The sequence below is a fragment of the Podarcis filfolensis genome (genome assembly GCF_964270895.1).
Source record: "Podarcis filfolensis genome assembly, chromosome: 1".
Lineage (NCBI taxonomy): Eukaryota > Metazoa > Chordata > Lepidosauria > Squamata > Lacertidae > Podarcis > Podarcis filfolensis.
The window spans coordinates 80,210,720-80,224,307 of NC_139604.1; the positions used below are offsets into that span (position 1 = coordinate 80,210,720).

The 13,588-nt window shown below is 38.7% G+C and overlaps 1 protein-coding gene across 26 annotated transcripts in view; it reads left to right on the forward strand.

Annotated features, from left to right (window-relative positions):
* The window catches only part of CD44 (CD44 molecule (IN blood group)), a 69,833-nt gene that overhangs the window by 41,327 nt on the left and 14,918 nt on the right, over nt 1-13,588 (forward strand). For 12 of the 26 annotated variants that reach the window (XM_083601552.1, XM_083601533.1, XM_083601534.1 and 9 more), the window contains exons 7-13: nt 3,067-3,171; nt 3,569-3,697; nt 6,363-6,449; nt 7,378-7,563; nt 9,954-10,127; nt 11,824-12,012; nt 13,236-13,409. In XM_083601552.1, the coding sequence (XP_083457678.1) occupies nt 3,067-3,171; nt 3,569-3,697; nt 6,363-6,449; nt 7,378-7,563; nt 9,954-10,127; nt 11,824-12,012; nt 13,236-13,409 (1,044 nt within the window). The remainder of the gene's footprint in view (nt 1-3,066; nt 3,172-3,568; nt 3,698-6,362; nt 6,450-7,377; nt 7,564-9,953; nt 10,128-11,823; nt 12,013-13,235; nt 13,410-13,588) is intronic. The other 14 variants (XM_083601557.1, XM_083601558.1, XM_083601542.1 and 11 more) reach the window with 8 other exon arrangements.

The window sequence follows — 13,588 nt, forward strand, 5'->3', positions numbered from 1 at the left end:
AACTATTGCATTAATATCTCCAGTGTGCTATTGTGTCAGATGTCCAAGAGTTCTGGAAATATGCAATTAGTCTCTTCAGAAAGCTGTCTTCCATTTGTGAAAGGCATTTTTCCTTTTGATACATACTGCATGAGTATGTGGTTTTCAGTTAATTGAGGCCATACTGTATATCCAACCTCGATAGCGCATTGAAAAGATGACAGAATGGTGCCTGAGGATCCCTTTTTTCTCAGTTGGACAGTATAGAAAAACTCAAAAATATTCATTGAAAATCTAAAGGGTAGTTCTATGGCTATTTGTTTGAATTAGAAGAAGTCTAGATTCATCTGGTCATCTCTCAGGGATGGAGAGAAGCCTCAGTTTGAGATTCTGTGATCCAGGTTTTCCTGGTAGGAGTTAAAAATGTTGCTTTCATCTTGGAGTTCTTTGTATGCACTTAATTTTGTGTCTCATTAAATATATGTGTGTGTGTGTGTGTGTGTGTGAGAGAGAGAGAGAGAGAGAGAGAGAGAGAGAGAGAGAGAGAGAATATGAATTCTCTGACCAGAGCCCAGATGATTTTGATATCTCTCTGGATCACCACTTTTCACATGAACTACTATTAAGGCATCATTTTCCTTTATTTGTATGATCATCTCAATACATGCAAGTTGGCCAGCACTGCCATTTAAATGGGCTTCTTTGGATCATTCACTGAAATGTACTTTTTAGCTGCTGAACGATGTGGTTGACATTGCAACTTTCTAGATAAACCTATTTAGGTTTACTTTGGGAATTCGTGAAGAAATAACGAGCAAGAAGGAAATTAGCTGCATCCTAGTAATAAAAATGCATTTTAATGGTCTCATACAGTAGTGTCACAAGTTATTTCCTGCTTCTTAAAATAATGTTAATTCCCCTCCTCCCTCAGTGCAAGGTAACTCCTGATGTTGAGTAAAATGTACAATTTGCACTGGTGGTGGTGACTTCCCTTCATGTAGCAATGCATAACATGGAGAAAGGCTTCACTAACAGCTGATGCTCCGGAAGCAGGGGCAGGGCATGAAGGTGCTGGAAGGAAGATTGGTATTAGGGATGTGTGAAATATGTCCTGCATGCTGGGACAGCAAGAATTTGAGGCCAATACCTGCAAAAGCAGTGTGTTTGAATCACCAGCTTTACACTGCATGTGTATTGTCATTCATAACTGCACGATTTAAATTTTTGCATCGAAATGTAGACAGCAGTACAGATTTGAACCAGTTTTGCCCATCACTTGTACAGTTGCCTTCACTGGAAAGTCTTGTGCAATTCACACCACAGCTCTTTCTTTTCACAGATAATAGTTGTGGGTCTGCTGCTTACATGTCATTCTAACTTGCAACAGTAGATTTGTGGAATTGGCAGCGGAGCAGAAACTTGTGAATAGTGTGCGTTTCTAATCTTGATCTCAGCTTTCTCACTTCAGGGGTGGTCTAAGGAATTATAGCGATTGGAGATTCAAACCAGCTTTTTGAGAAATGATGGCAAGTTCATAAGCTAGATACTCCCCAACTATATAAGTTCATGAAAAGGGCAAGCTGATATAAGGAGTATTAAAAAGCCAGCCAATAAAACCACTTAGCACTAATCTAATTAGTCCACTAGCCTGGACCAAACCAACTTCTTGATTTTATAAATGTATAATTAATGGTACTTTAAAATTGCTGCAGTTGTTTGATCTAGAATTGGTTATTTATTTATTTGGTCTCTTGTTACAGTTGTCCATGTTGCACATTATCACCAGGACATCATCTGTAAAATAAATAATTGTTCTAAGTTATTCTGAATTTTGAGGCTGAATAAAACAGTGGCCTTTTCTCTGCAGTTCTGCTCTATAACTAGATCAAAGGTCATCCTGAGCCTGTTGATCTGTGCACTGGTGCAACCAGGAGTTGGGGGTCTTCCTCTTAGCTGCTTCATCCTCTTGATGCACCCCTGTTGTTTCTGGGGGTCTTTGTGTTTGCGAAACAAATTCTCCTGCCTAAGATTTCTACTTTGTCAACCGAACTGCATTCCAGCCAAGCACTGAATACATTCTGTTGTATGCTTAGTATGTATTTATACCATACATTTCTGTACACTAAACTTTGGTTAGATGAAACCTTAAGTTTGGGAAGAGGCTTCAGTTGACTGCTAATCCTGCTATGCTTGTGTTGCTTCTTGGGGAACGAAGCCATCTGAAGTCTTGTTCCATGCTTCATTTAAGAAGAGGCTGGATGGCCATCTCTCATGGATGCCATGGTTGCAGTCTGCATTCAGCAGTGGGCTGGGCTATATTGCCTGCAATACCCCTTCCAATTTTGTCTGATTCTGTGAACCTAATAGATAATTACTGATTACCAGATGATAATGAATGTCACTGTACTGGAAATCATCCAAGAAAATGGGCAATGTTACACTCTGGGTGAAGGATAAATGCCATTCCTTGCACATGTTTTGGGAACTCAAAGCTGAAAACTAAGAATCGCTGTTCTTAGAATAAACATGAAAGCAACAAGCTGTCATTTGGAAAAAAAAATACATGAAAGAATTTCCAGCATGAACATCTTTGCTATATTCACTCTCACATTTTCCATTGTTCTGAAATGGAAAGATACCGCTTGGTTTGTCTTCTCACCAGTGAGATTTTTCTTTCTTCTCATTGATCTCTTCCTCTTCACCAAGGCTTTCCCCCCTTTGGATTGCTGCTGCTTTCCCTCTTATCATTGAGAATGCTCTCCATCAGGTTTACATCTCCTCCTCTCACAGAGTGATGTAAATGAATGGATGAGGAAATGATAGCGCTCTTCTCTTTCTCTTCACTGCCACAAGGAAAAGACCAAGACTCAGCACTGGAACAGAAGTAAATAACGATGGAAAATGTTCAGCAAGTAACTCCTTAAACCATCCTCATAGCAGAAGAGGGAAGATCCCACGATGGGTCCATTTGTGCTCTAGCACAAGAGCACTAAATTCCAGTTTTGCTTTTCCAGTTATGGCTAAATATTCAAATGTGTTGTGGATAAAAATGAAAATCTTTACAACCCTTTAACTTCATCATGACAGATTTAGACTCACATGAGAAGCAAGAAGATCCAGCAGAAGAATACAAAACACCTGGACTCGAAGGGGATAAGTATGGCAGAAAAACTCAGCTTTCTCCTAGTATCAGTAAGCATAATTCTTTTTACTGGGAAAATGGCCTTGTAGATATTTTCTGAAGCTTACTCATACTTGCTTATTCTCCCAACATACACTCAGCCTTCACATCTTTAATTTGCACTCACATTGGTCATACCATTTAGTGTGTTATTCTGCCTTCTTTTCTCTCTGTTGGTGCCCCTTTATACATTTTCCTTATTTTGGATTATGGCCAAGCTGAGGACTATTTGCCTGTGTTGTATAAACAAACAAACAAAATCAACATTAACGCCATTCAAGAACACAGGACGTGATCCTTCATTCTCCATTAAGAGGAAGTCCTGGTGATGGTGACGGAAGACAGATTAATGGAGTTAATCTGCCACAGCATATATCCAACCTGTTAGTTACTCTGCCATCATTACAGCTGGTGAAGTGTCAAACAATGAGAAGCGCCCTGAAAACTCTACTCAAGTTCGACAGGTTCCTGAAGAATTCCCTTCATGGTGGCAGTCGGAGGAACACAAAGAAGTGCGCAATGCAACTTCCAGGAAGGGTAATGCCTTACAAATGTTCTAGTCAGTTTGCCACCCCCCGCTCTTAAAAATGCTTGGGCAAGAAACTCATCTTCTCAATGAGAAGTTGCTGCTAGTCTTTTGTCTGCTGTGACTGAAACCAGCATTGCAGCCGCCTCCAGCACAGTGACTGTTGTGCTTGAGCACTGGCAATATGAGCGGGTGCAGTCATGTGGCGGCCAGTGGCATGTAGAACAGTGCACAAGTTGACCGCAGGTCCTCTTTTCTCCAACCACTTGTACCATCGTGCGGAAGCACAAATCAGCATACTGTACTGCCAGTGGAAGTGCACAGCAATTACTATGCTGGAAGTGGTCATGTGGATTGACCTAGCAGGTTCACTGTTGTTACTTGGTTGTAGCACAATGCAGCAATTCCTTTTGGCCAAGAAGGTATTAAATGCCTCAGCTTCGCATATGTGCCTGTGAAAAAGGTACGCGCATACTAAGCACACACATGCATCTTTCCTTGCAATGTGCAATATGGGAGGCCTTCTGCAGCACTGTGCTCAATTCAAATATTTCTAAATAATATGGATCATTTTGAAATTGTTTTAGATATATGCAATAATGGATAAAAGTTAGTTGTGAAAATAAGAATTAGGGTAAAATCTTTGCTGTGTAAACTAGCTTTATCAGGTATCTTCCCCATGTAGCTGTAGAAGAGGAACTAGTTCCATAGTCTTGCATTGTACTCTCTTCCATTTGCTTTGTCATTATTTTCGATAATTATAATTTAGTCATGGCTTTCTCCTTTGCACTTCTCCTCTTTTAGGCACCAATTAAAACTTCATAGCTATATTTTTCTGAGAACTGTCACAAAAGCCCGTTGACATGAAATCATTATCTTGTCAAAACATTCACCGCTGTAATTGCCATTCATATTCTGAATCCAGAAAGGCATTGTTTTGGCTTTCTTCATTACTCTTAACAATTTTATTACACTGTGACACCTTAGCCTGGTATTATACTGAAGTCTGGTATAACCTAGATGATTTTCACATTCACTGCATTTGCACATAATGATAAGCCATGGTTTAGGTGCACAAACCATGCACAAAGTGAAGGAAGCTTCTGTGAGTCTTGGGCATGCTTGTTTTCTACTCTCTTTCCATGTGGCAGGGAGAAGGCTTCTGGAGCATTTAGTTCCAGTTTCAAAGAATCTTAACTGATAACATATGAACCAGAGATTGGTGTAAACCAAACTCTGATCAGTTTCTGAACAATCCAACTTCAAACCTTGAGTTATGAACCAGGCTTGTTTAAATAAGCACAGCTTCTCTTAAACCACTGTCCCTGGTTCCTACATAATGGCAAGCCAGGTTTCTCAGAAAATGAAAATAAATATTCTCCCTGTGATCAGAAAGGGGCAGAAGGAATGCACAAGCGCAAGTCTCATGGCAGCTCTTTCTTGCTCATGAATGTAGCACTAAACCATAGTCCAGCGTTATTAGACAGTTCTGGCGTTACCATGGACCAGAAAACAGTCATTATAACTGATCTTTCTGTAGCCTATAACAAACACACAAAGCCTTGTATTTACTTCTCCCTATTTAAGGATTCTTGACCACATCAGCTTGACATTTCTCTTTAAACCAAATCAAAGTTGCAAACAGGAATAAAAAAATAGCAGCTTACTGTGGCCAATTAGCAATGGGAAACGAGAAAGACAGAAAATGGGCAAATGACTTTATGAGATCCAGTTCTCTTAGTGATCTTTTGAGGACAGTTTTGTGAGCAGTGCTTCTTGGCCTGACACTTTGTCCTATTTTTCTCTTATGCAAGGTTTAAAAAGAGGAAACTCTAAAATCATAAAAAATAATATAGTCAATAACAGGCAACCCTTTGCATACATACATACAGAAAGGAATCCTCGTTCTTTCTCTTCCCTGAGCTCATGGAAGGGCTTTTGATCCAGTGGTTGAGAGGAGGAAACATTTGCTGATCTCTTCCACAGTGCCCCTGAAAAACAGCTCCAGAAACTTGGGGTACCTTCCAAAACACAGTATAAGCTATTGTGGGGATGGATTGCAGGACGAAGAGTGAATTGGGAAAAATCTTTTGCCCTCCCTGTCCATTAGCAGAGGCACCTACTGAATCAAAAGCCTTCTGTTACCATAAGTGCCCTGATTGGATTCCACCCATTGTAAGCACAAAAATAAATACGGTAAAACTTTGGTGGGTGGGTGTGAGTAAGGGCTTTGGGATTCACTAAAATGGCTTGTAGATGCACCACAATTTAAATAAAGGGATTCAATACCCTCACTTAATTTTTCCTCCACTTTATTTTGCTTCCTTATTGATTAGTATTATATTTGGCTTTATTTTATCAATGTCCTGCTCTTTTTCTGTGCCCTAAGCTAACTTCTCTCTAGTGTATAAATAAACTCTTCTGATTTTGATAAATACTACAAGGTTTTCAATTCCTGTGAGAAGTCAATGCAAGAACTATAGGAACAGACCCCTCTTTCTTGAATTAAGCACCAAACGCCTAACTGTTAAGCCTCTTTCTCCCTTCCTCTTATTAATCTTATTGTTGGCAGGCAAGTTGTTTATTCAGGAAGGTGTTGATGGATAGTAGCTTAGCTGGGAAATGTTGGCTTAACAAATAAAAATATCATAACTCATTCCTCTGTTGTCTGAACAGCTGTCAGCCCTCATCACAACTCACATGAGAAAATGTCCACCAGTATTGATTTTAAGGAGGTGCATCATCCCATTGAAGGAACTTGGGGTAAAAAAATTAACTGCTAACAATCGTTTATAATGGTCTAGAATACAAACTTAATGGTAACAACAGAAGTAGTGTGTTGATTGTAGAAAACAGCCCCTAATTCTGTAAGGATTTTTCTATTCAATAAAGCCCCACTTAGTCAGAAATCTTTGGATCTGAATATACAGTTCGGACTGAATATGCATGAATATTCTTTTGGACTGAATATGTATCCTCTATTGCTACTTCTATGTATTGCTGAGATCCCCTGCTCTTTTAATAACTTCTCAAAGCATCCTAATATTGAGTTGCTTTGTCAGTAACTTTATTTCTTCTTATCCATTGGTTGTTCTTAATGCCAGCTCCATTATTTGTGGTGGCAGTGGGATGCATAAACTGAAAATTCTCTTGTGCTGTCTCTAACTTCTGTGTAACTGTCTCTTTTCTTATGGTAGCAAATTATACAGTAAGAATATAGCATTTCCACTGAGATTCTTATAAATCACCCATATTCAGAGCTCCAACTTTTCTCTAGTGGGATCCAAAGGATCTTGCAGTGCCTCCCAGGAGCATATCCTGGTGTATTGAGTGCCTTGTAAATGCTCTCTCTTCTCTTTATTATATCACTCACAATGCCTTGTGATACAGTGATACAAGGCAACTGTAACCAACTCAACCATCTTCTTGCCATGCACTGGATCACAGACACTCTTATTGATTTGATGCCCACTGTACATTGTTGCACCGCCACCACTCGTTGGTTTATTTCCACCCAATAAATCTATGACGCATTATTAATCTCTTACTCATTATTCATCTCTAACGAGGAGCTCTGAAAACACTACCACAAATAAGAAAGACAAGGATAAGGATGGATAATACTTTGGTGATTGGGAAATGGATAATGATATTAAAAGCTTATCGTAGGTTTACATAATCAAATCACTAGATAAGAGTTCTGAAGAACATCATGATGTTGTTGGTGATGATGATGATGGTGGCGATGATGATGATGGTAGCGATGATGATGATGATGATGATGATCATTATGGAGAAGGGTCTGGGCACTTAAATCCTGAAACCGTTCTTGAATGGAACAGCAGTGGTGATAACGAACCTCGGCCATCGAAAACCAGTAAGCATTAATTCCTGTAATGTATGCACTGCGCTATAATGAAAGTCATTAGATGTGTCTCAGTAAACAATGGGATTTGGATGTATGTGTACATATTAAGCACTCTAGAAGTAATAAATGATAATCTATAAGGAATAATTTGCACCATACATAATTCAGAAATACAACAGCATCGAATCGAAAATTAATTTATAATGTTATAATGAAATTCTGGATATAGTGGAAGATTACTGCTTAATAATAGACAACACAAAGCAAAGAAGGTTTAATTGAGTACCATGAATTATATTACTCTGCCATTTTTTCTATGTATATCCTACACTGGTATAATCCTATTGGCTTATTCTGGAAATGGAAACTTGGATGCATACTTACAAACAAAAGTCTAATTTTGTGTTTTATGCTTGAGCTTCATTTAGCTCTGAGTTGCCTTACTTACCTCTTCTCATTGGAGTATGTTAGGCATTTGTCCTAGGAATGCATATTATGAAACTACACTTTCCTTCAGATACACTTTGGTATCTGAAGAAGTGTGCATGCACACGAAAGCTCATACCAAGAACTAACTTAGTTGGTCTTTAAGGTGCTACTGGAAGGAAAAAAATTTTTTTGTTTACACTTTCCTTGGTAAACATCCTGAAACTCCTTTGGTTTCTTTTGCATTGGATTATCTCTATGATGGGGACATTGCAAAGTGTGCTGGTGCCTTCAGTTGTATTTGGAAAAGTACCATTCCTATCAGTACATTTAATCTCTAGGCTCCGACTTTTATCATTCATGTTATTTGTGCACAGGTGGTCTATGAGGTCAAATTTATTTTGCTGTGGTGAGATGGTGGTTGTTTTGTGGTGGTGGTAAAAGCTATTCTTTGAATTTAGCAACAAGCATCAAGTTATATGCTAAACTAACATATGTTGTTCATATCTTCCTGGATTATTCTTTCTCTAATTGTGGAAAATGCAATTAGTGAAATCAGTCAAGTGGCTTGTAGTCATTTGTATCTATCAGAAGTGTAGTGGGTCTCATTGTATGAATCATGCATTTTGCTATAGTTCTTCCACAGTGAAGCAAAGCAAATCGTAAGTCAAAGTGTGCATTTCAAAGGAAAAAATTCTGTGGATCAAAACTTTATTTTACTGTTTTCCAACATAATTTTATACAGTAGTTGGAGACATATATTTTTGTGCCTTTAGCAACAGCCTTGCTTGCTTGCTTACTTACTTACTTACTTACTTACTATTTTTATTTAATAAAGCCATTGTTATCCCACACTTTACACACTTTCCATTGCATTTAAGACTGATTTTTAGGAGAAGCAGATTTGTTGCACAAAACTTGCTTTAATTGTATAACCTGAGTTTGCTGGTACATGACTGAGCAGCACCCAGGAGTAACGACAATGTAGAAGTACCCTTACTTTTCTGTATCAAGTTGCTGTTCAAAGCACAGAACCAATCCCAGTTTTTGTTTTAATGACAACCTTTGGTTATAAGTGGAAAGGTTAGTATGCATAGCACTTGATAGTAACAGAAGGGTTGAGTTTGGATTTTTGTAATGATCTCTGAAACTCATCAGTGGTCATGACTGCAATTTTCTTCAGCAGTAGTACAAAACTAGTGGCACTATTGTGCAATTGCCCACCTGAACTTAAAATAAATGCAGAATTTGTCTCTGCCACTCTGATGAAATCATTTTAAAACAAAAGTAAAATGTTAAGTTTCCAAAATTCTATTTTTCCAAGACATTTGAGGGCAATGATCCTGACATTTGCCCATTGATGTGGGTTTTCCAGAAGTGTTTGCATCAGAAAATTTTCTAACCTAGCATATTTATTGTACTTGTGTTTAAGTAAATAGAACAAAACCTTTGAAACGTCCAAACTTTCCCAATATTACATTAACAATTGGCAGCCATTCATTGCCACTTAGGAAACAGAAACTAGAAAAATGTTCATTTGGGAAAATTTTCTATCCCATATCATGGGTTTTGCTTGCAGATCTACTACTCTTGCAGCAGCAAATTTCAGCCAGAGTGAATATTTGCAATCTAAAGAGGACATAATCCTGATTCATGGTTGTTTATTTATTCAGTATTTGATGGCATTCAATGGACATGTGTGAACTGTCCACTGTAAAGTATTGCATTTGATTTCAAATTGTTGTGCCTGCGATGGTGAATTTCAGAGGGCTCTCTCACACATGTAAGTCTCCACTTGATGCTAAAGATGAAACTACATGGATATGTGAGCTGTGCATTAAAAATACCTGTACAATATAGATGGCTTATGTTATACCCATGTGTTATACCCAAGAAATAATACCAATGTTAATTGGTTGGTGGTAGTGTGGAATATAGTCAAATAAATATCAATTCAACTATTGTCACAACAGCTGTGGTCTCCACCAAAGATGTCAAGCATGATGACTCGGCCCATGATTCATTTCTGCATGGTGTACACTCTGAAAAAGACAGTGAAGTCAGATATTCAACAAATGGCACAAGGGAGGATGTGCTACCCCGAATTGTTCCTCTAGGTGATGATGAACATTATTCAACAGCTACTGGTATGACTACTAAAGCATGATCTTGACACTACCTCTTTCATGTCAACATCAACTCTCACAGTATCAAAGTCTAGAAGTTAGTTTATAACTAGAATCATGGTGCAGTGCTACATCTGTAGTATATCTGCTACTACATCTGCAGATAATATGCTGTGATTACTTTAAAAAAAGAAAGTAGAGCCACACATTTGAAGGCATTTCCCCCCAGATGTGTTCTGTTAAATCTTAACAAAACCATGAAACCAAACCTCACGTGTTATTTGGCTTTGGCTAAGCAAGAGTGAGTCACAAATCCCAAATGTGAATTTATTTTAGACTCCGAAGTTCCCTGAAATTTGCAGAAGTTCCAAACCAACATGTCATCCCTGTCTAACCATATCTTAAAGCAGTATTTTTTAAAGTGCTGTCATATGTAACCACGTTGGCCTCAATTCAGTGCTACACAAAGGAAGTTTGGCAGTGCTAAAGTACACATAGATCAGACACGCAGCAGCCAGTAAAAGTCGGTATGGAAACATGATGAGATTGGCCCATACAAAATCAAGTTGCTGCTGTGTTTTTCAAGTAGCCAGTGCTTGTAGACTTCACAAAATTGGCTCAAATCAGTTCCTTCTTTAGAAAGTTGGGAGCTAACATGAGCTCATTTTGTTCACTTTGTTTTAAAGAAAGAACTATATAAACTGCTATTCAAACACATGAAAACAGAGATCTTTTGAACCCAAGGGCATATAGATTTGCCAACATTAGAGGACGGCTGCAATATTAGGGAATGAAAGATGAATAAATGGCATTTATACAAACACATACACAACTTGCATTGCAATTTTGGTTTGGTTCATTATGGAAATGTATTAGCATTTTCTCTTGCAGATGGGGTCTACCTTGCTTTCCTATTCCATAGGGCTTTCTGTGGGCTTGGTGTTATTTCTCAAAATCTAAAGCATGTTCTCTTGGGCTCATCTCAGGCAGTCATCATAATGTTCAACACATTATGCTTCCTGCTGAATGCTGGGAAAAGGTTTGACTCTGAAGGAAAAATCTGGTGGTGTGGTGGTGGTACCTCAAGACGCTTCTGACCGTTTCCTTGGATTTAAACAGCAGCACCTTTAGAACTGTATAAGGCTATGCTGAAATGGTTGAACTACATCTGGCTCAGAATGCCAGCCAAAATATTTTTTTCAAGTTGAATGTGTGAACCAACATTATCTATCTGCAGCATTTGGCCTTAGTGCCTGGAACAAATGTCCAAACATATTCCAAAAAGTACAGTTTCAAAGAAAAAGGAAGAAGAAAAAGAAGACAAGAAAGAAAAAGTTTATGGACTTAAGATGGTGCTGTGATTTCAGTTGTACAAAGCCTTGGCATCTATCAAAGACATTTGATAGATCAGTTAAAGGTGCAAGCTGTTGTCACATCTTTTCTGCCTATAATACTGTTACACGCCTTTCCGCTATTCCTACTGGTCTCTGGGGCACTGTCTGGAAAATCAGCAACTTCTGATAATCGAGGTGATGACACTGGGTGGCTGTGAATTCAACAATACTTTCCAAAAAAATTATCTACTTTCCTCCTCCTCTTGCTTATGCACATAATTGAAAAAGCAAGCCATGTCTAGTTTAACAAGAGAAAGTGAACAATCTGGATGGTTGTTCAGCAAGCATAACACTGCAACTGATTCAAAACATCATCATAACAGCTGGGTCCTCCAGTGATGATTTCTTCAAGCAGGAAGACTCAACTCAGAATCCACTAGATGGTGCTCTCTCTGGATTAGAAACTGAAGACACATTACCTACAACCATAGCTTCAGACGTATTGCATCCTGTGCTTGTTCCATCAAGTGAAAGAGAAAGAACTCTGGAGGAAGAATCTTCCCACCATACAGGTATCAGAACCAATAGTGAACTGTAGAATTAGATTTTCATTTGGATTGTTTGCTTTCATTTCCTGATCCAGGTTTCTGGAGAAATGGTGTTTAACCATACTTAAAAATAGAACTTTTAGTCACGGGGGGGGGGGGTGTTGTGAGTTTCCTTTATTCTTCCATATATTAGAGATGTCAGTTCCAAACTGTTGAGAGTTTTGCTTTTTGCAGCCGTTCTTCTCCCATTATTTTTAGTTACATTTTAAATAGATAGGTACAATCTAAGTGTCAAACGTACTCCAGATATGTCATACTGATAAAATTTATGTTTATACCATTGGCTAGTAAACCTATATAAATATCTAAAAGTAGACTGTACTGGGCTTGATGGGCCAGTGGTTTGACCGAATATTAAGGATGTGCCGTGTGTGAGAACACAGAGGTATAAATCAAGACCACTTTGTTATTTGGTTATTCTGAAGTTATCTCTGTGTTATCCCTGTTGTGGCAATGCAGCAGCTTGAGTTGTATTGGTTGCCAGACTTATTGCTACAGTATGCAAATTGAAGAATCTGGGTTTAAGCTGATGTAAGCCTACTGAACTCAGTGGAAGTAGCTGATTCTGTAAGAAGACTGAATTTTCATCCAAGCATTTTGGCCGAATTGGTTTGTGCATTAGTCATTCTATCCACACAGAAAGAAAAATTATATAAAATGATAAAATTATACCTCTTCTTGCACTAACTAGTGATTAGCATGCCATCTTCAACACAGGAAGCTGCCTTATAGTGAGTCACGCCACTGGTCCATCTAGCTCAAGACGGACAGTCTACACTGACTACCAGCAGCTCTGCCAGGTTTCAGACAGAGTCTTTCCCAGTCCTGTGTGGAGATGCTAGAGATTGAACCCTTCTGCATGCAAAGCAGATTCTCTGCCACTGAGTCAAGCTTCTTCCCCATGGAAGGTTTGAACTATACTGATTCAAATAACCACCTCAGTACAGTGACACTGTGTTGAGGTGAGAGTTCTGACAGGCAGAATGGGCTTCCCTATTAACTTCTGTTGAGGTGGCGATTCTACATGCATAAATAAGGTTTCCATCCTATGGTGAAACAATTGGCGGAGCCTGTTTCCATTGGAGTTCACACACAGAACTTTCTGAGTCTCTCACTGTCTACTAAACACACGGAAATCCAAAATACTGAGTTACTGATTCCTGCATTGTTTATCATTGCTACAATAGTTCTAGCCTTCAATGAAAGTGCTGAACATGAAGAATCACCTCAAGATCAGTTATCCGCAGTGGGCAAACCTGGGCGGAGAAGTGGTTCTCCCACAAACAGAACGATCCTTGGTGTCCTAGAAACACTTATCCCTCAAAGTGAGAAGCTTCATGACAATGAATCTTCTCAGACAGGTACTGCCTGCAGGATGTTAATGTAATCTTCCTATGTTCAGTTCTATTTCTCTTTTATGTCAGCGAATAGGAAGGCTTTTATGTCTCAGCGAGAAGTCCAGCCTTTATTAGAACTGTGGTCTGATGCTTCTCCATTTGAGGTGAAACATGGTCTTCAGAAACGGAAGCAATTTTTATTC